The sequence below is a fragment of the Erinaceus europaeus genome, chromosome 15 (assembly GCF_950295315.1).
Source record: "Erinaceus europaeus chromosome 15, mEriEur2.1, whole genome shotgun sequence".
In the NCBI taxonomy this organism is placed as follows: Eukaryota; Metazoa; Chordata; class Mammalia; order Eulipotyphla; family Erinaceidae; genus Erinaceus; species Erinaceus europaeus.
Window position 1 is genome coordinate 65,763,053 of NC_080176.1, and position 22,030 is coordinate 65,785,082.

A 22,030-nucleotide genomic window follows, 5' to 3' on the forward strand; every position below is an offset into this window, starting at 1 on the left:
CTCTAGCTTTGTGGTTTTGGCAGATCACAAAGCCAGAGATAGAGGTAATGAGCTTGCATGTACACCACTCTCTCTTTTTCTTTTTTAATCAGAACACAGCTCAACTCTGGTTTATGGTGCTGTCAGGGATTTAACCTAAAACTTTTGGTGTTATCTCTCCAGCCTGGATTACTTACGTTTTTAAGCCATTGTTACCAAATGGACATTTCTGTGGAAACTGCTTATGTCTGTAATGTCAAGTACACAATCACTAACCACATGCAGCTATTGAGCACTTAAATGTGGCATATGCAGTTAAATGAATTTTAATTTAATTGTATTTAATTTAAATAGTAAATCCAAAAGTAGCTAGTTAGCTGAGTTGGATAGTAGCTACAAAGGTGGAAAAATAAATATTGATAAAATAAATATTGATATTGGTAATATGATAGGCATGTACAGTGTTTTAAATTTTAAAATTCTTTGTAGTTTTTAAATATCAGATGTAATATGTAATCTGGATTAAAATTTACTTTAAAATATTTATCAAAATGAAATGTAATTTCCTTTTTTCTTCCTCAGGCTGCACATAGGCAAAGGTGTGCAGTTGGAATGTAAAGGTGAAGGCGACGTGTGGGTCAGGTGCCTTAGTGACCATGCAGTCTTTGTGCAGAGTTACTACCTAGACAGAGAAGCGGGGCGCGCACCTGGAGATGCTGTTCATAAGATCTACCCAAGTGCTTATATAAAGGTTAGTTGCGATCTTTCTTCAGAGTTTTAAATTTGGAAAACTATAGATTTTAAAGAAAGAAATTGGAGCTGAGCTGTAGAAAAGTTCTCTTAAACAGTCAAGCACTGTTTGTGTATTAAACACATTTCTTGGGATTAGTTATATTTGTTCCATTGTTGGTTATCTAGTTTTGTGGTTGCAGTTAAGCCCTACTGTTCTTTTTTTTCCCCTTTATTGGGGGATTAATGTTTTACATTTGACAGTGAATACAATAGTTTGTACATGCATAACATTTCTCATTTATCCACATAATATAAAGCCCTACTGTTTTCAAAACAAGTTTGCTAGCAGTTTTTGAGTAATATATATGCTTCTTAAAATACTGAGTAAAATCTTTACTGTTGTACATTTTTAAAAAAATAGTTATTTCCTTTTGTTACCCTTGTTGTTTTATTGTTGTAGTTATTATTGTTGTTGATGTCGTTGTTGGACAGGACAGGGAGAAATGGAGAGAGGAGGAGAAGACAGAGAGGGGGAGAGAAAGACAGACACCTGCAGACCTGCTTCACTGCCTGTGAAGCGACTCCCCTGCAGGTGGGTGGCCAGGGGCTCGAACCGGGATCCTTACGCCGGTCCTTGCGCTTTGCGCCACGTGCGCTTAACCTGCTGCGCTACCGCCTGACTCCCCGTGGTTGTACATTTTTTATATAGCATAGTTGAAAATCATACTTAGCAAATTTATGCTAGCCAGTCTTTAAGATTTTATGGGAAGGAGTTCTAAAATTCATAGCTTTTCAAATTAAGAAATGAAAAATTCTTAACCAGTTTTTTTTCAAGGTTGTATAAGTTTACTTATTTTTTATTCATTTTTTTAGATTTTTAAAATAATTTTTAATGTTTTAATTTATTGTATAGAGACAGAGAAATTGAGAGGGGCGGGGAAGATAGGGAAAGAGAGACACCTCTAGCCCTGCTTCACCACTCATGAAGCTTTCCCCCTGCAGGTGGGTACCAGGGGCTTGAACCTGGGTCCTTGTGCACTGTAATGTGTGCACTTAACCAGGTGCGCTACCGCTTGGTCCTTAAATTCATTTATTTTTAAAGATTTAATTATTGGGTTGATTATACAAATGACTTTTAAGCTTGAGACTCTGAGCTCTGAGGTTCACATCCCAGTACCACCGTAAACTGAGCAATGCTCTGATAAAAAAGGAAAGGAAGGAAGGAAGGAAGGAAGGAAGGTACGTTAGATAGTTTCTTTCTTTTTTTTCCCTAAATGAACATAGTATATTGTCTGGTGTTTGAAGTTATGATTTGTTATATAAAATATTAGGTGACAGTACTTTTAAAAATAAGTCAGGCTTTTGTGTTTTAAGCAGGAAGGAAGGAAAGAAAGGGAGGGAGGAAAAGAATAGGAAAAAAAGAAAAGAAAAGAAGGGGTGGTTATTAACATGAGAGAGAAGGAGAGAACCAGAATGTGTCCTGCTGGGGACCTAACTTGGGAGGGGCCTCATGCTTGAGAATCTCATGCTTTACTCTCTGAGGCACCTCCCAGGCTAAAGTATTTAATATCTTAAAGATCATTTAATGCAGGAAATAATGGTTTACAAAACAGTTGTTGATATATGGTATGAATACAGCTTATCTCCCCATAGTAGGTATCTTTGCATCACTTTCAGCACCTACCTGTTGTCTTCTGGGTACCTGACATCATCTCTCCTTGACCCCTTTCCCAGAATCCTTTACTTTGCTGCAATACAGCATACCCAGTACAGACTTAACCTTGTGCTTTCTCGTTCTGTTCTTGTTTCCTATCAATAGTTCCTACCTATGAGTTGGATCATGTGCTATTTGTTCTCCTGTTTTATTTCACTTGTAATTCCTTCAAGTTCATTTAAGATGAGGCAAAGGAGATTATTCTTATTGCCATCAGGGTTATTGGTGGCTCAGTGTTTGGTAATAAATCCACCATTCCTGGTGGCTGTTTTTTCCTTTTTTCTTTTTTCTTGTTGTATTTGATAGGACAGAGAGAAATTGAGAGTAGAGGATGAGATAGGTGGGGTGCACAGGCTTGAACCCTGGTCCTTACTCATGGTAACATGTGTGCTCAATTGGGTGCGCTATCACCTGTCCCCCCTCATCTTTTTTTGAAACTGCTAAATAGTATTCATTGTGTATACATGGTACAGTTTTAACAGCTTACTGTTATTGGGCATCTGATTTGTTTCCAAGTTTGAGCTATTACTAATTGTGCTGTTATGAAATAGATACACATAGATCTCTTTGCATACATGTGTTTGTGTTCTTTGGGTAGATAACTAGGAGAGGGATTGCTGGATCATAGGGTAAGTCCATTTCTAGTATTCTGAAGAATCTCCAGGCTATTTTTCATACAAGTTGAACCAATTTGCATTCCCACCAGCAATATGGTTCCCTTTTCCCCACATCCTCACCAGCACTTGTTGCTTCTGTCTTTTCTAATATATGACATTCTTATAGGTGTAAAGTGTTATCTTATTGTTGTCTTTATTTGTACTTCTCTGATAGTCAGTGACTTTGATTATTTTTTCATGTCTGTTGGCCATCTGGTTATCTTTGGAGAAGTTTCTGTCCATGTTCTCTACCCATTTTTTTTTAATGGAGCTGATTTATTTACAATTAAATGATTATTTTCATTATTAAAACTATTATTTTATTATTTTTAAAATTTTGTGAGCTCTTTATATAGCTTCATTATTCTTTTGTTGGATATATGCCATGTAAAGATACTCTCTCATTCTGTAGATTCTCTCAGTTGTAAAATATTCCTTTGACTGTATGGAAGCCTTTCTGTCCAGTTTATTTTGTTTTTGTTTTCCTTGCTGTTGCACTTTATTCTTCAAAGATGTTTCCAAAGCAACATCCTGAGTGTTCTGCTAATATTTTCTCTGTATTTATTTGATGGTTTCTGGCCTAATGTCTATGTCTTTGATCCATTTGGAGTTGACATTTATGCATGGTGATACAATTTCATTTTTCTGCATGTAGGATTAGTTATTTTGTGTACCAAGTGGGCTTTATTTATATAAATTTCTCTCCAGAGGTAACATTACAAAGTTGAATTGTGTAAACCCTAGAAGGAGTGCCACACACTGGTAATACATAAGCACACATAAACATTTCTACCTTTTTAGTTAAAATGAAGTAAACTTAACTTGGGAGAGTTATTCTTCCATTTTATGAACTGAATTGTGTGTTTCTCTTGTTTGTTTCTCCTATTACATAATAATAATATTACATTCATGAAAATTTAATGAAAAAAAAACTACCCCAAATCTCACAATACTTTAACTGGAAGTGTTTACAAGCTTGAGCTATTACTAAGTATGAAGTCTGAGTCTAAAGAAATTACATAGACACAGGTGGGTGCAGCCATGTTTGGTAAGGGGTATGGGAGAAACCTTCAAGACAAAAACAGCTTGAACTAGGAGCCAGCAGCCTGCCTCTGGTGCCATTTTGGTAGTTGTACAACTGAACATATAATCAGCATCAAGAATACAGGGAGCCTGCAAGGGAAAAACATGGTTGAAAACTGAAACTTTGTGGCCTACCCAGACTGTCATAGTAGGCTTCCAGAAGCCAAAATACAGTCTGAAATGGGCAACAAGTCTAAATCTGCCCATGGCGTTGTGTGAGACTTTTCTCTCCCCCCTCTGTTATGACATATAAGCAGCATAGCCACAGTGCCACCTGCTTACACCTAACCAAACCATGGGGGGAAATTGCAACTGTTTAAACTCACAAATATTTGGAAAATGTGTCTAAATTTGAATTCAGAAAGCTTATCATGAAGGTAATTCAAAAGTCTAACTAAAACATACACACACATTTCCTGGATCTCAGAGATCATTTCACCAAAGAGCTATAAAACACACCAAGAAAACTCAAACAAAACTACAGGATATGAAGATACTTTCGATGGATTTAAGGCTCATGTAAAATGCCTAGAAAATGGAATAAATCAGCTTCAGGAAAGAATGTCTGGTCTAGAAAATAAACCACCACACCCTTTGAGTGCAAAGCTGCTGGGGAGGAAAGGTTTATGAAAAATGAAGTAATTCACTGTGAAATAGCAGACTCCACTAGAAAAAAGAATGTGAGAATTAGGATACCTGAGGACAAAGAGGAGAAAGAAGCAGAGGACATTTTCAAAGAAATCAGAAAAATTTCCACACCTGTACAACACTTAGGACATATACATCCAGGGAGTTGAATGAACACCCAAGTTCCTGTATCCAAAACGGCACACATTACAACATATCATAGTAAAAAACTATCCAGAAGCAAAGGCATGGAATTAATATTTCAGGCTGCTAAGGAAAGAGAGACTGAGATACAAAGGTAGAACCATCAGACTTTTCCCAAATTTCTCAGCACAGACCCTAGAGGCAAGAATGGAGCGGATCAGCATATTTGTAGATGTAAAACATAAGAATTACCAGCTGGGAGTCAGGCGGTAGCACAGTGGGTTAAGCGCAGGTGGTGCAAGGATTGGCGTAAGGATCCCGGTTCGAGCTCCTGGCTCCCCACCTGCAGGGGAGTCGCTTCACAAGCGGTGGAGCAGGTCTGCAGGTGTCTATCTTTCTCTCCCCCTCTGTTTTCCCTCCTCTCTCCATTTCTCTGTGTCCTAGCTAACAACAAGGGCAACAAAAGAGAATAAATAAATAAATATTAAAAAAAAAAGAATTGCTAGCCATGAATACTCTCTCTTGCCAAATTGTCCTTGAAGTATGAAGGAGAAACTAAAATCTTCCCAAACACACAGAAACTGAAGGAATTCACCACCACCAATCCAGCCTTGCAAGAATTATTGAAAGAAGTCCTGCATGAAAAGAAGCAAAGGAATTCCAACTCTAAACGAGGCGATCAATGGTAGACTAGAATCAGGAATACAAATAGCAACAGAAGAAAAAAATAGATAGGAAAAGGAAGGGCATTGTGACCAAACTTGGTGAAACCAAGCCAACTGTCAAAGTGGATGGGATGAGTCAGGAAGAGAGGTAGGAATAGCAGATGACCAGACAGAAGTGTGTGTGTGTGTGTGTGTGTGTGTGTGTGTGTGTGTGTGCGTGTGTGTACGTGTGTACACTATCTCTTTCCATAGTGGGGAAGGGGCTTGGGGAGTTGGGGTCATCTGCCCCGGGAGGCCCAGTTATCATCATGGTAGCACCTGGAACCTGATGGCTGGAAAAAAAAAGTTAAGATATAAAGCAGAACAAATTGTTGACTGATTATGAACCTAAAGGCAAGAATACTGCAGATGAAGATTTGGGGTCTCCGTTTTGGAAAAAGCTAGCATGTCTATTTTAGGTATATTGCAAGGGACCTATGACTTTACTAGTTTTTGCCTGAGCCTGACAGCTAATATGCAGGTAGACCCAAGTTATTATCTGGGGAGATGGTGTCATAGTTGGAAAAAGGACTAGAAAGCTGGATCACGGAAAAGAGTAGCTCCCAAATATGGGAAGAGTATATAAATATTGTTAACTATAAACCCTATCGATTTGATCTGAGGCCCATATGCAGCACAGGAGCCTATGTAACCTCTGCATCCCAGTTAGTCTGAACTCACATTGTGTGGTCACGGTTAGGAACATTCCAGGTTGCACCAATTTCAGGAACCATCATCCTTGGGTAATAGGCAGAGTATGCTACCCAACCTCCCTTCAGAGAATGGAACATTCCCTACCATTGTTGATCCACATTGAGGGCCAGGTCTTATAGGGGCCCACAAAGGGCTCCATTTTGTTGTTCCTGATGGAGATGACCAGTGACAGTCACGAGAGGGATCTATTAGAGGTCTAGGCCCATCATGTCTGTGTGGGAATCCCAGGACTCCCTGACTACTTCCTCAGGTGATAGGATGGTCTGGTAGTGACTAAAGAGTCATCAAAGTATGCCAGTCTCTTGCCCTTATTTAGCTTTTGTAGTCCTTACTTTGTCTGACGAGGTTAGCTTTGGGGTGATTGAGGAAAGTGAAATAGGAGATAGGTGAGGAGGGTATAAGGTCTAAGTAGAAATTGTTACAACAGGTATTTTATACAGTGAAGCAGGTGTGAAGGTGTCCCGTCTTTCTTTCTCCCTATCTATCTTCCCATCCCTCTCAATTTCTCTGTCCTATCCAAAAAAATCTGGGGGAAAACTGGCCGCAGGAGCAGTGGATTCATAGAGCAGGCACAGAGCCCCAACAATAACCCTGGAGGCAAAAAACAAACCAACAAACCTTAACCCATGTAATTAGCAAGTACTGTGATAACAGACCCACGTAGTTAGTAAATATTGGTAATAGAATTCAAAGCTAGAATTGTTGTGACAGTAGGAAAAGTTATCCTTGAATGAGGTTATAAAACTCTTTCAGCTTAGTTGTACTAGGAGCCTGAAATTATGTTATGAACATATTCAAATATACAGGAAAGTAAGGAGACTTCAAGAGAGATCCCATCACTTAGATTCAGTAGTGAAGAGCTGATACTTGCAGATCTGTTCTTCTGTTTCTCAAGCATTTTAAAGCCAATCCCAAATAATCATATTATTTTGCTCTGTGTACTAAGTATGACTCTTCAAGCATTACAGCTATTTTCTTTTTTAAAAATAAAATTAAAATATTTTTATTTGTTTACTATTGGATATAGGGAGAGAGAAATTGAGAGGGGAGTGGGAGATAGAGAGGAAAAGAGACAGAGCCCTACTGCAGCCCTGCTTCACCACTCGTGAAGCTTCCCTGCAAGTGGGGACCAGGGTCTGGAACCTGGGTCCTTATGCACTATAATGTGTGTGCTTGACCAGGTGCACCACTGCCTGGCTCCCCTATAGCTATTTTCTTACAGTGACTTTTTTTTTTTTTGCCTCCAGGGTTATTGCTGGGGCTTGGTGCCTGCCTGCACCATGAATCCACTGCTCTTGGAGACCATTTTTCCCCCTTTTGTTGCCCTTGTTGTTTTATCATTGTTGTGGTTATTATTATTGTTGTTGTTGTTGCTGCTGTCGTTGGATAGGATAGCACAGAGAGAAATGGAGAGAGGAGAGGAAGACAGAGAGGGGGAGAGAAAGATAGACACCTGTAGACCTGCTTCACTGCCTATAAAGCGACTTCCCTGCAGGTGGGGAGCCGGGGTCTTAAACCAGGATCCTTACGCCAGTCCTTACACTTTGTGCCACGTACACTTAACCCGCTGCACTACCACCCAACTCCTGACAGTATCTTTTCTTATACTCCTCCAAATACTTAGAATTCATCTGAAAGAAGTTGGTCATGTGCCTAAAGACATCAGTTTAGCCTCAAAAAACCCAGCAACAAACCCAGCAACGTGGTTATGAAAGTTGAGGGTGATTTCCCAGCTGTTCATTTTGCACATTTTTGTGGATTTTGATAAGGACAGTAGTGGCCCACAATGAAGTAGAAAGGATACAGATAGTGTGGCAGTCAGCACTGTCCTGATAGTATACTGACTGCTGTGCCTCTTGGGAACCTTTATGCCATCTCTTTTTTTATTTCTTTTTAACTTAGGAAATGTTCTCCAGGCTTATTGTCATAGGGGACCAGGCAGTGGTGTCCCTGGCTGTGTACATGCTGGAAGGATCTGAGTTCCAATGCCCAGTCCCTAACTATGGGGGGAAGAAGCTTCATGAGCTGTGAAACAGTGATGCACATGTCTGTCTGTCTGTCTGTCTATCTCCCATCTCCCTCTCCCCTCAGTTTCTCATTGTCTCTATCAAATAAAAGAAAGGGAAAAGGTGTGCATGTAAGGGGGGCAAGGGGTAAGAAGAATGGCCCCTGGGAGTGGTCTGTGTTTGCAGAGCCCCAGCACTAACTCTGGTGGCAGTTTAAAATGGGGCTGCCTGGGGACCAGGTGGTGGCGCACCTGGTTGAGCGCACTTTACAGTGCTCAAGGACCGGGGTGCGAGCCCCCAGTCCCTACCTGCAGAGGGAAAGCTTTGCAAGTGGTGAAGATGTGCAGCAGGTGTCTCTCTTTCTCGCTTCCTATCTCCCCTACCCTCTCGATTTCTGGCTTTCTCTATCAAATAAATAAAGATAATTTTAAAAAAATAAAAAAGAAAGGCTTTATAAAAAATGGGGTTGCCTGTTTTTCTTTTGGTGCTGAGCTCTTGTATTTTGGTCATTAGTCCTTTGTCTGAGGCCTTTTGTGTAAAGATCTCCTCCTCCATAGTACGGTGCCTTTCTGTTTGGGTAGTGATAAACTCTTTGCTTTGCAGAAGCTCTTTAGTTTAATGTAGTTCCACTGGTTTATTTTTGCTTTTGTTTTCTTTGCTGTTGGGTTTGAATCTTCGAGGCTTTTTTGAAGCATAGATTATGAAGTATCCTGCCAGTGTTTTTGATAGTTTCCTTCTATGTGTTTGATAGTTTCTGGCCTAATGTCCATGCCCTTGGTTGTTTTTATTTATTTTTTAATCTTTTTGTAAGCTCATGTCTGTCACTTCTCTAGATATGAGTGAAACTATCTAGTACTGTCTTTCACCTCTTTACTTATTTTGCCAAGCACAATTACCTTTAGTTCCATTCATTTTGTTCCAAGGGACATAAAGTTAACTTTTTTGATTGCAGAGTAGTATTCCATGTAGTGTATATCATATAATTTCTTTAGCCAGCCATCTTTTGATGGACACTTAGGCTGCTTCCACTCTTTGTCTATTGTGAATAATGCAGCTGTGAACATAGGGGTGTGTATGTTCTTCCAGATGGGTTTTTGGGTGTCCTTTGGTATTGCTGGGTCACAGGGCAATTTCACTTTTACTTGTTTGAGGACTCTGTTGAAGTATGGAGTCTTTTCTAATGAACTCACAGTGGTAAAAACAAAGCTTACCCTTTCTTTAAGGTCTTTGATTTGCGCCAGTGTCACCGGCAGATGCAGCAGCAGGCAGCCACTGCACAGGCTGCAGCAGCTGCCCAGGCAGCAGCCGTGGCGGGGAACATCCCTGGTCCAGGATCAGTAGGTGGAATTGCACCAGCCATCAGTAAGTACCCTTTGCTTTTCTTTAAGTTTAAATTCATTCGGTTGCTTAGTTATTTTAAGCAATAAAGAAATTAGAATTCTTTTTAACGGGGGTGAATTTTTTTTTTTGCATTTGTAAAAAACGATTCTTTTGTAATACTTGGCCTTTGTCATGGACCCTATCTTCCATTCTCTTTATAACAAAAAGCGGCTGTGGGGTAAAGGAGAAAGGGGCTACTGTTAAATTGCTCAGCCCCCCAAGCCCCCCTCCTTTTTTTTTTTTTTTTTTTGCTGTTGTTGACACCTTTAATTCCTGCTGCATCAGCCAGGGCGGGTTGTAATCACCTATCTGCTTCTTTATTCTGGAAAGAAAACATATTTCAATTTCGATTTAGTTACCTCTCCAGCTTTTTAAGTATGCTAATAAAGCGTGGAGTGAAAGCTGAGCGAGGGGTGGTATTTTGATAACTTGTAGACTTCTTAATTTTAGGGTAAAATTGAACTGTGTGCCAGGTTTCACACTGATGGGGAATTTTTTACTGCAGAGTTAAACTCCTGACTATAGACTTTTATGATGGAAACACGTGGCACCCATCTTCCACGTCTGAAGGCATAACTAGTGATTCATTCAACCCCTGTTCTTAACCTCTTCAGTGTGGTAAGCAAATCACACTGGCTAAGAAAACTGCAGTGGCCCTGCAGGTTTCTCTACAGTACATGCAAATTCCTCCCATTAGTTTCATTGTTATACTGATGAATGCAGATTGACTATTTGACTGTGTGTTTGGAAAATTAGATTTAGGGTCTCCATTGTGAATTATGTTCAGGAGTTTTTTACAATTAAGAGCTAGATAAAGCATACTCATCTAGATAATTTAATTTTTTAATTGGGTATCAAAACCATTAATTTGATGTTATAAATATGCTTTGTTTAGAATTCCAGAACTATTATTAAAATTTTTTATTCTTACCTTCTATCCCCATTGAGTATTTGCATATTATATCTGTAACATTTTTGAAATTAAGAGATAGATATAATCTGAGTTATTCAAGAAGTCTTAGGAGAACCAGTACTGTTACCCATATCATTATCAGTTTCGTTTCATTCTGAACTATGCCAGGTAGAGTCAGTCAGTAAGGTTCTTAGAACCAACCTGTGCACATTCACTACCTCCAAAAAACCAGTTGCTTTTTATCTCTTCATTTCCAGTTCTAAAGAGAGAAAAGCTGCGTGTTGATAGATTGATAATTTGTGTAAACTGTTTCAACCAAAAGTTTTGGTAAAGATTAGATTTACATTTGCTTCTTGGCACTTTGATGGAAAGTTACATGCTGAGGAGAATGAATACAGAAAGCTGGTCACTTGATAGATTTGGGATGAGTGAGCAGAGATTAGCCTCTCCTTCTAACATTTCTCAAATCTTCTCTGTTAGGTTTGTCAGCAGCTGCTGGAATCGGTGTTGATGACCTTCGTCGCTTATGCATCCTCAGGATGAGTTTTGTGAAAGGCTGGGGACCGGATTACCCGAGACAGAGCATTAAGGAAACGCCCTGCTGGATTGAGATCCACTTACACAGGGCTCTTCAGCTCCTAGATGAAGTACTTCACACCATGCCTATTGCTGACCCACAACCATTAGACTGAGGTCTTCCACTCTTGGAGCCCTAAACATTATCAGGATGGTGGACTATAAAATACAATCCTGTTTATAATCTGAAGATATATTTCACTTTTGTTCTGCTTTATCTTTTCATACAGGGTTGAAAAAAATGTGTTTGTTGCCTTGCTCCTAGCAGACAGAAACTGGATTAAAACAAACAAAAAAAATTTTTTTTTCTTATTTAGAAATTTCAGGCATGGCTCAGAGCTTGAAGATCAGGAAAAACACATTCTTATTAAAATCCTTACCAGTCACGTGTGGAGGAATCATTCCAATGCTGGAAAATTTAGCCCTTTTAAACATCTTAGAGCCTTTTATATGCAGAACATTGGTGTGTGTTATTGCTGATTTTAAAGGCAGAGAAGTTCTCAAAGTTAATTCACCTATATTACTTTGTGTGCAAGTTGTTACTGTTGAACATACTTTACTCCAAAATATTGTGCCATGTGGGTGAGTTAATTTTACCAAGAGCAACTTTACTCTGTGTTTAAAAAATAAGATGTAATGTATTATTACCTTTTATCCAAAAATATATTTTGCAAGTTAAACTATTGAAGTTGATCTCAATTCAGACTGTCTTACTTTTATTTTTGCCAAGGCAAAACACTAATCTGTGTATATATGGACAATTCCTTAGAATTACCTAACCAAAAATTAGCGTTTAAAATACATGTGTTATTCCTGTTGGATAACTATCAAGAAATATACTTTTGCCCTATTAAATAGTAGATGTATTTCTAGGCCCAAGGTTGCAAGGAAGCTGAGAAGAGGAATTTCTTTCCTTCATTAATTCATAGGGAAAGATTTTGTATTTTTAAAACACTAAAAGCAGTGTCACTCAACCTAATATTTCACTGTTCTGCAAAGGTGGCAATGCTTAAACTAAATAATGAACATTTTGCAAACTGCTAAATTCTATGTTAAATACTGTGCAGAATAATGGAACCATTACAGTTCATAATAGGTAGTTTGGATATTTTTGTACTTGATTTGATGTGTGACTTTTTTTCCCGTATACTGTTTAAATCATGTATGTTACAGCATTGTTTAAAATTCAGTTTTTGTATCTTGGGGCAAGACTGCAAACTTTTTTATACCTTTTGGTTATTCTCAGCCCTTTGCCATCAATGAGCATATCAAACTGGCAGTGACTTTGTATAGAGAATTTAAGTAGAAAAGTTGCAGATGTATTGACTGTACCACAGACACAATATGTATGCTTTTTACTTAGCTAGTAGCATAAATAAAACCGAATCTCAACATAAAAGTTGAATTCTAGGTTTGCTTTTTAAGTTTTTTTTTTCCTTTTGCACTTTTTGAGTCCAACCTCAATGGCAAGACACCTTCTACTAAATGACTGACAACAGCCAGCACTATTGGGCAGCTTTGGCTTTTTCTCTTAACACTCTACCAGGGCTTCCCTTGGACGTTAGGTATCAAGCATAGAGCTATTTTTAAAACTTTTATTTTACTGTAGCAAAAGTATGCCTGATTGTCTATAAGAAAAATAGGTTGTCTACAAGATACGTAGTGTGAAACAAAGGTCAAGGTTTATCTTTCAGGTGATTTTTTACTTTTTGCTTGGAGAGATTTTTCTAAGTGAAGAAGATTCTTTAAAAGATGTTGTAAGTTTGAGATATGAGAAACATTTATTCATGATAGTCATCCTTACATCAAATTAAATGAACATATCTTCTACTTCTTGTTCCGAGGGTCTTAATAAGCCCATCCTAGAAGCCAGTGAGATCGCTGATTTCTATGGTTTATGTAGATCTTGATCCAGGCTATGGGTTTTTTGTTTTGAAAATAGTTTAAATCAACTCATTTGTACTGCCAAGCACCTACAGTTATTTTTGTTAAAGTCTTATTAAAGTTTATAAACAGTTGGTGGTTTAAGTTTTTATTGGCCTTTTTTTTAAGTGTCTTCATTCTCTAGAAATTAATGATCTCTTTCATGTGAGTGTAGCAAAGAGATTTAGAATAACAGATTTTTTCTAAACCCAGATTTGATTAGAGCCATAAGCAAACTCATTGTCTTTTTTTTTCTATGTTAAGGGAGTGTCTGCCCCCCCCCCCCATAATTTAATCCGGGGAAAATATTTGTTAAGAAATCTCTTGTTGAGGCCAAGCCACCTGTCTTGGTTTCTTTCTGCTAAGAGCCATAAAAGTTCTACAAGTACATAGAAGTACTTGGGTCACTAGCTACTTTATATTTGTACCTAGATAGAGTCACATGCTTTTGAGAGAGTATCTAGTATGTATAATCAGTTATTTCTCAGTGCTCAATTGTTAAAACAGTGTAACTGTTATTTAGAGGTGATCATCTTTGATGAGTGAGACAAGCATCATTAAAATGTGTGACTACTTTGTGGGTAGAATCACTTTCTGCAGTTCTCAGAATTTGAATATTATGAGGATATGGTTCTGGGTTGGTTTTCTCTACCTAGTTCATATCTCAAAGACTGTCAAGATGTTGAATTTCTGAGTGAGAGATGCACCACGTATGTACTTTTATAATCCATTATGCAGCCCATTCCACTTTTGTCCAGTGCCTTTCAGTGCATTTTCAAAGGGAATCCTTAATGGTGTTGCCTTGATCTCCCAGGGAGTAGGTTGTTTGTGAATATAGTCTGTCTCATTTCTTAATATACTACCCCTGGTATACAAAGATAATGGTAATGAATCACTGCCGAAAGCATGACCCATTTCTGTTGGCCTAATCTCTGAATAGTCTCCCATCTCATTCTTCCAGTAAACATTGTAGGTTTACAGGATGGGTAGTCTGGCTATTTGCTGTATTGTATTTCATAGTTAGGAGCCAATTTTTGTGGGGAAGGCTGTGGTGTAAAAGAAGGTTTTAGTAAGAAATATTTCTTCCAGAGGATACATACCTTTTAAAAAAAAGTTTATTGCAGCTATCTTCATCATGCCTGTCTGGAAAGGATAATTTTTCCATTTTTCCATGGTACTCTTTAGCTATCTAGAGATTAAAGAAAATAAGGTAAAATGCTTCTTCTACTCCTGGTTTGGTTGTAACTGATTTAACAGTTGCTCATTAGCTGATAGGCACAGATTAGTTTGCATCAGTCTGGAGAACCTTTTGAAAGCTGCAGTTCTATTCTGAATAGAGCCGAATCCTTTTTTTGTTGATAGTTCCTGTAGTTAAGTCAACTTTGGTGACATTATATTTAATGATAGTATACTGGGAAAATGGTAAATTTTAGGTCAGTAGGGTAAATTACTATATGAAAGTAACTACCTATAATGTCAGTTAACAGTTCTTGTAGATGGAGTTTGAGAATAGCAGACAATGGAATGCTGAAGAAATGCCTCATTTTCTTTCTAAAGGCAGAACCCTTTATATTGCAGACAGCTATCTGTAAATTATCATCTAAAGCCTCCTTTGCAAGGTTGTGGAGAATAGACTGAACATCTTTTGTACAAGCGTTTGCTTTATTTTCTGGCAACGAGATAATTTTCATTTCTCCTCAGATAACAGGAAGGGTGTAAAAATAAAGTCAGTGGCCTTTTTCATAGCAATATTCTCAAGGCCCAGGCTGCTCCCTTGTCCTTGTCCCAGTACTGTGTGATGTCGGATGCAGTTTTCAACATAATTCCAACTTAAATTTAAGAAATTAAACTTGCTTATTTTGGCTATTTTGAATGGATTACTTAATAAATATTTGATGAGTATACTAGTTAAAGCTTTTTTTTTTTTTTTTTTTTTTTTTTTTTTGCCTTGCTGTCTGTCTTCATCGACTTTGGACCTGCTAATATTAGTTGGACTCTTTTGTCTTTACTAAATGATCCCAACTTCTATAGTTTTGAATTTTATCTTTGCTGCATCTTCTCCCATTCTGACACTAACCACTAACAGTGCACTATCAGTGCTCTTCCCCATAGTGTTTTCTTTTTCCATTCTTTATTCATTCTTTCCTGCTATCCATTCTTTATTCATTCTTTCCTGCTATTTGGGTAAGGAAACCAGGTAACCAAACTAAGCTGGGCAGGACCCGAGGAGCTTTTCTGTGAAGTGTTGAAAAGGACATGAGTGTTTAGGTTTGTGACATTGACTTGACTCTAGAATGCTTCCTGGCTGAGTTTCAGGTAGTTGAGATAGGGAGAAGTGAGTCATCAGACTTTCCATCTCTGAAAGATTTTGAAAATTTAGTTGTTTCCACTTGAATGCTACTCATACAAAAACTAGGGTCAGAAGGGTTACCAAATTAGCATCATCATTAGCCAGAGCCGAACTGTTTGCTAGAGGACACTGGCAAAAAAGCAAACAACAGAAAATAAAAACAGACCTTGAAAAATGAGAGGGTCGTTTCTGCCTTGTTTTTATGTCCCCCTTCAGATACTATTTTCTGGCCTTCCACCTCCATAGATATTTTGACCTATAGGTGCCTTGATGAACATCTAACATCCTGCCCCAGAGTAGCTAAAGTATTGCTGACATTTTCAGGGATTTTTAACATCAGACTTGAATGAACGAAGCCTTCTCTGTCTTTCTCTCCCTCTCTGATTCTCTTGTCTCTCTTTCTCTCCCCCCCCCATCTCACTCTTGCTGTTTTTCTCTCTTAATGTAGAGAAGAAAAGTCTGGTGAAGACAGTCATTTCTCTTTATGGATGTGGGTAGTTTTCACAGTGTTTATTTAGAATGCTTTTTTTTTTTTTTTCAGTAGGTCCCAGAACCAGTGTTCTCAGTCAGCCTGAAATTGGTGACTTTGGGTGGGGACCAGGCATTTATCCTCTCAAGCTTGTGCTTTGCCACTGACTAGATGTATGACCTTGGGCAAGTCTTTTACCTTTGCTGGGCCTCAGTTGCCTCATCTGTAAAATGAGGGGGTTGGACTAGATAAGTTCTTCCAGCTCAGAAGTTCTAAGTGACCTTGCCTACCTTGCAGCAGCTTTTGACTTTTTTTTCCCCTTACTTTTGCTCTGCTGTTTGAGGAGGCTTTTTACTTATTTCCACTTTGTTCATATGAGACTAGGCTTGATAGTTTACTACTGTTCTCCTATGGACAAGAAGTTACATAACATGCCCTCAAGACTTAAATTTACCAAAGGCCTAGCACCATCTTGGGGGTTGCAATAAATACTTAAGAAAAAACTAAAGCAGGAACAGAAAAAAGAGAGGGGGGAAAAGCCTTTTCCCATCATCTCTACTCAAGGTTTATTAAGGCTTTTTTTGAGTCATGGCATATATTCCACCTTTGGGATTGACGTGTGTGTGACACCTTTTTCCTAGATACTGTGTGTTCATAATTGTTTTTCAACTAACATGGATTGAAAACTTACTGTCAATGCCTAATATTACTAGAAGAGGTTGTTACTTTGGGCCTTTGGTTTCTTAATTATTCTGTGTTTAAAACAGGAAAATTCCTATGGGCTGTATCAATTAAAATGGTTTGTATGACTCAAGAAAACGGTACCAGTGAACGATTATTCATTTTATTCTTGGCTCTTTTTAGGTCCATTTTGATTAGAAGACTTTGAGCTGGAGTATCCCTTTCAGAGTTCTTTTCCACTCTGTCCTTGGATGACTGTAATGAACTCGACTTTTTCAAGGACCTTGAGCCTTCTTGGGGGGGGAGGTGAGAGTGGGGCATTGGGGAGTCCTGATAGAGGCCACTTCCGTTGCAGCTGGGGAGGAAGGGATGAAACCAGCTGCTGTTGCTATGGCTGCTTGTCATTGATAGAGGGACTCATGACTTACACTGGTTAAAAGACTAAGTGTGGAGTTGGCAAACTTCCTCTAACCATTGGGTTTTGGCCAGTGCCATTTTCCTGTGACTTAAGGACGAGGAGTATGAATGCTTATAGATGATGCAAGTCTGGTGGTCTGCAGACCATTTGGAGGAAGTAATGAGGGCTTGGGGACAGATTTGGTGGTGGTATCTCCCAACTTTGTGTCCTTCTCTGTGTCCTATGCCAAAACCCAGAATAGAGCCACACTTAGCTCCTACTTAGGGGAAAACTGGTCTGCTAAAGTTCTGGTAGTTCCTTTGTGGCTTTCTGTATGCTTTTGCCTGGTTGAAGTCTGTGGCTAAAAATAGTTGAACCTTTCCTGAGACCTCTGTAACAAAGTATGTTTTTGATTAAAAGAGAAAGCCAATTAAATCATTATGTGCTCATTCTTTTTCTTAAGCTTGTGGATGTCCTGAATCGGAAAGGGTTCCCAATCACTTTGAGGTCAACATCTCCCTTAATTTTGTTGTAGCCATTGAAATGGGAAATACAGGGTTTCAAACAGGGCCATTGCAAATGCGTGCCTGCTCTTTTTTCACTTCTAAAAAGTCAGGGTGGAGTAATGGTTGTTGGAAAAACAGTGGGTGCTACAGGACTATGCGAACCAAAATGCTCAAAGGAAAGACAAATTAGATGCTGAAGACCTTGTCATCACCCACCTAAGGATTAAGGAAAGTGGTTTCCCATGTGCCTGTCATTTTTATGAAATAATTGATGGTCAGCATGGGTGAGGTGGTTCTAGACATAAATACCATGACCAAATCATTATTTTCTTAACAGTCTTGCTAATTAAAAGTAGGCTAAGAGTTGTCCTCACCTACCCTAAGATTTACAGTATCTGCCTAGAACTTGTAGAGAACAGCAGATGGGCATTCAGCTGGGGTGGGGTGTCATTTGTGGGGGTCCCTTCCAGAGGAAGGGCGGTTGTAACTGTTCATTTCTCTACACTCGACTCTTCACCCATAACTCTGCTTTATTTCATCTCCTGCCTCATCAGAAGAACTCCCACAAATGGCAAAGTTGGGACTCCCCCCAGCTCCCCGTCAAGCCTTTCCCACCCTGTGGTCTACAGTGTTAAATTGCAGTGGCCTTTCCCACTTATGTCTTCTCTTCTGCAAACACTGTTCTTTTTCCCTCCTCTTGCTTGAAGAGTAGCATCCACTTCTGTATTTTGATGTGATGCTATTGGGCCACCACTTGGCCTTACAAAGTGGACAAGGTGGATTCAAGGAGTTTAAAGACCGGATCACCAGCAGACCTACTGTTAAAGAATGGTTTAAGAAATTTAAACAGAAAGAAAATAAAAGAAGATAAATCAGACTCATGCAGAAAGAAAAAATGTGTTAAGCACAAATACAAAATTTTTAGAAAAGGAAAAAATAAGTTAGTGTCTTCAGGGCTGGAGAGACAGCATAATGGTTCTGCAAAATATTAAAAAAAGAAAAAAAGATAATACAAAAAAGGATACAAATGCCATAGATAAATCAAAATGAAATTCTAAAGAAGGTTTAAATAACTTACAGTGAAACAGGTGAGAGCAAAGAGAAAGTAAAATCATAGACTTGATCTCTAACAATAATTACAGTAAGTGTAAATGTTCTATTAGTTAAAAGGCAGATATTGACAGTGGATTAAGAAAATGACTGAGCAATATACTGACTAAAAAACTTTCAAATTGAAGTTGGAAAGTAAGAAGACACAAAGCAGAGCTTGGACTGGTGTTCGTATATTGCACCAAAGTAAAAGGCCATGGGTAGGGAGGGCGTTCAAGTCTTGGAACATGATGGCAGAGAAGGGCCTAGTGGGGGTTGAGTTGTTACGTGGAAAACTGAGAATGTTACATATGTACAAATGACTATTGTCGACTGTAAGCCATTAATCCATGCAAAAAAAAAATTAAAAACTTCAAACATAATGATATAGGCAAGTTGAAAGAAAAAGTATGAAAATATTTTTGTGTCTGTATATATACATATCATGTAAACATTAACCAAAGAAAAACAAGTAGATGTGTTAGTATCAGATAGGGTAGAACTCAGAACAAAGAAAATTACCAAATATGAAGAGATACATTATATGATTAAAAAGCCGGTCCATCAAGATGATGCAGTACTCGAATGTGTGCATGTCAAAGCACAGAGCTGCAGATTGTGAGGCAAAAAACCAGAATCTAGTAGAGACGTCGACCTACAGTGGGTGGGTACTTGAGCACGTTTCTAAAACAATAGAACGACTAAACACAAAATCACTAAACACTTAGAATAACTTGATTCCATGAACCAGTAAGATTGATTATTTATTTATTGGTCCCATAGTGCCTCATTCATGTATGATCTCACTGCTCTGGGATGATGTTTTTTTTCCTCCTAGATGGAGACAGGGGAGATAACACATTGCAGAAGCTTTCCCCAGTGCTGCTGGATTTTCCATGTGTGTTGAGGACTGTAATGTGGATCATATGCATAGCAAGGCCAGCACCTTGTCCGTGAGCTACTTGCTGGCCCAATCAGTAAGATGTATAGAGTAAGTCATCATCTACCAATAGCTATGCACACACTTAAGCTTTTCAACTGCAAACATACCAAGATTGGGAGACCATTTCTTAGATAGACCCAAAGCTCATCAAACTTAAAAGAACTGAAATCACATGAAGTGTTCTCCAGCTATAGTGGAATCAAATAATAACAGAAAAACAATAGAATCTCCAAACACTTAGAAACCAGACTTTGGGAACTGGAGGTGATATTGCTAAGTGAAATAAGTGGGAGACAAATACTATGTGGTTTCTTTCATATGTGAAATAGATAACTAACACAAGGGCTTGGGGAAAAAAACCCTGTCTCTTGGCACATTAGAACCGTGTGTCTATTGGGTTGGTGGGGGGTGGGGGAGGGGAGGAGGACTTTGGTGATGTGGTAATTGTGGTGATCCACATACACACATATATGGATGTGAAACTAAACCTCTGAAATCTAAGCACTTTGTAAACCACTGCTAATACGTTAATCAAAATCTCGAATGTTGTGATCAGTGGGTCAAAGAGTAAGTTTCAGGGGATTTTTTTTTTAAAGAAAGACAACTAAATGAAAAGTTAAAAGAAAACATCCTAATATTTGGGAGCCAATTGATGTAAAGCAATGCTGAAAGGGGCACTTATTAGCAGAAAATGCAAATTCTAAGAGGAAAAATCTCAAACCAATACTCCAACCTCCCACTTTGAATATGTGGAAAAGCCCAAAGCAAAAAGAACAGAAATAAAGACAGGAACAGAAACCAAGTTCAAACAGGAAAACAAAAAAGAAAAAAATTACTGGAAAAAAAAAAAGCTGGGTTTTTGGAAAGACTAGTAAAATCAAACTAGTAAGACAAGAAAAGAGAAGACAATTTACTAATTTAATGAAAGCACAATACCACAATTCTGAAGTAGATTACTTGAACTCTACGAGGTGGCAAGGCGAATAAAACATTGGACTCTTAATTTTGAGGTCTTGAGTTCAATCCCTGGCATCCCACATTTCAGAGTGATTCTCTGGCTCTTTTTTTTTTTAATTTCTTTATTGGGGGATTAATGGTTTACAGTCAAAAATAAAATACAGCAGTTTTTACATGTGTAACATTTCTCAGTTTTCCACTTAACAACTCAACCCCCTCTAGATCCTCCTCTGCCATCAAGTCCCAGGACCTGAACCCTCTCCCCCCAACCCCCTTGAGTCTTTTACTTTGGTGCAATACACCTACTTCAAGTTCTGCTTAGTGTTTTCCCTACTGTTCTTATTTCTCAGCTTCTGTCTATGAGTGAGACCATCCCATATTCTTCCTTCTCTTTCTGGCTGACCTCACGTCACATGATTCCTTCAAGCTCCATCCAAGAGACTCCCTCCCTCTTATTAACAAATCTTTCGAAAATGATTAAAACTTTAGAATTATTAAGGATATTAATAATTCTTAAATATCAGATAGGAAATTTCCAGTTCCAGATGGTTTCTGTGGAGATTCTACTAAATAAAAGTACCTTATCTACATAGACTTGCCCAATTTCATGAAGGAGATGTTACCTTCACATAAAACCAAAGACAGTACAAAAATAGACATTACATGACCTCTTATGAGGATGCATAGAAACATCTAACAAATACTGGCAAATAGAATTTGGTAATGTATAAGATCATATACCATGGACAAATGCTGTTTATCCTAGAAACAGGTTGGTTTAACATTTGAAAGTCTAACATTAGTAATCATTAAAAAGGCCAAAGGGGGGCTGGGTAGTGGCACGCCCAGTTGAGCGCATGTTGCAGTGCTCAAGGACCTGGGTTTGAGCTCCCGGTTCCTACTTGCAGGGGGAAAGCAGGGCTGCAGGTCTCAGGCTCTCTCTCCCTCTCCCTCTCCCTCTCCCTCTCCCTCTCCCTCTCCCTCTCCCTCTCCCTCTCCCTCTCCCTCTCCCTCTCCCTCTCCCTCTCCCTCTCCCTCTCCCTCTCCCTCTCCCTCTCCCTCTCCCTCTCTCCCCCTTCCCTCTCAGTTTCTGGCTGTCTCTTCCCAATAAATAAATAAAGATAATTTACCAAAAAAGGCTAAAGGGAAATCTCATTGTCAGTTGAGTCAAACAAGCATGCAGTAATATTCAATGCATGTTCACAGTAAAAACTCAAAGATAGGGTGGAGGCTAGATAGCATGATGGCTATGCAAAGACGCTCTCATGCCTGAGGCTCCAAAGTCCCAGATTCAGTCCCCCCGCACCACCATAAGCCAGAGCTGAGCAGTGCTCTGGTAAAAGAAAAATTAAAATTAAAATTAAAAAAAAACCCTCAAAGATAGGAATAGAGGGGAACTTCTCAATTTCATAAGGTACATCTACAGCCTACATTTAATACACACACACACACACACACACACACACACACACACACACACACACATT

General features: G+C 38.8%; 1 protein-coding gene across 3 annotated transcripts in view; it reads left to right on the forward strand.

Annotated features, from left to right (window-relative positions):
• Positions 1-17,483, forward strand: part of SMAD4 (SMAD family member 4) — a 74,856-nt gene extending 57,373 nt beyond the window's left edge. For 2 of the 3 annotated variants that reach the window (XM_060173894.1, XM_060173895.1), the window contains exons 10-12: positions 562-730; positions 9,583-9,721; positions 11,133-17,483. In XM_060173894.1, the coding sequence (XP_060029877.1) occupies positions 562-730; positions 9,583-9,721; positions 11,133-11,344 (520 nt within the window). In that variant the 3' untranslated portion in view covers positions 11,345-17,483. Of the gene's footprint in view, positions 1-561; positions 731-9,582; positions 9,722-10,244; positions 10,358-11,132 lie in introns of all 3 variants that reach the window. The other variant, XR_009545082.1, reaches the window with a different exon arrangement.
• Positions 17,484-22,030: the final 4,547 nt, after the last annotated feature.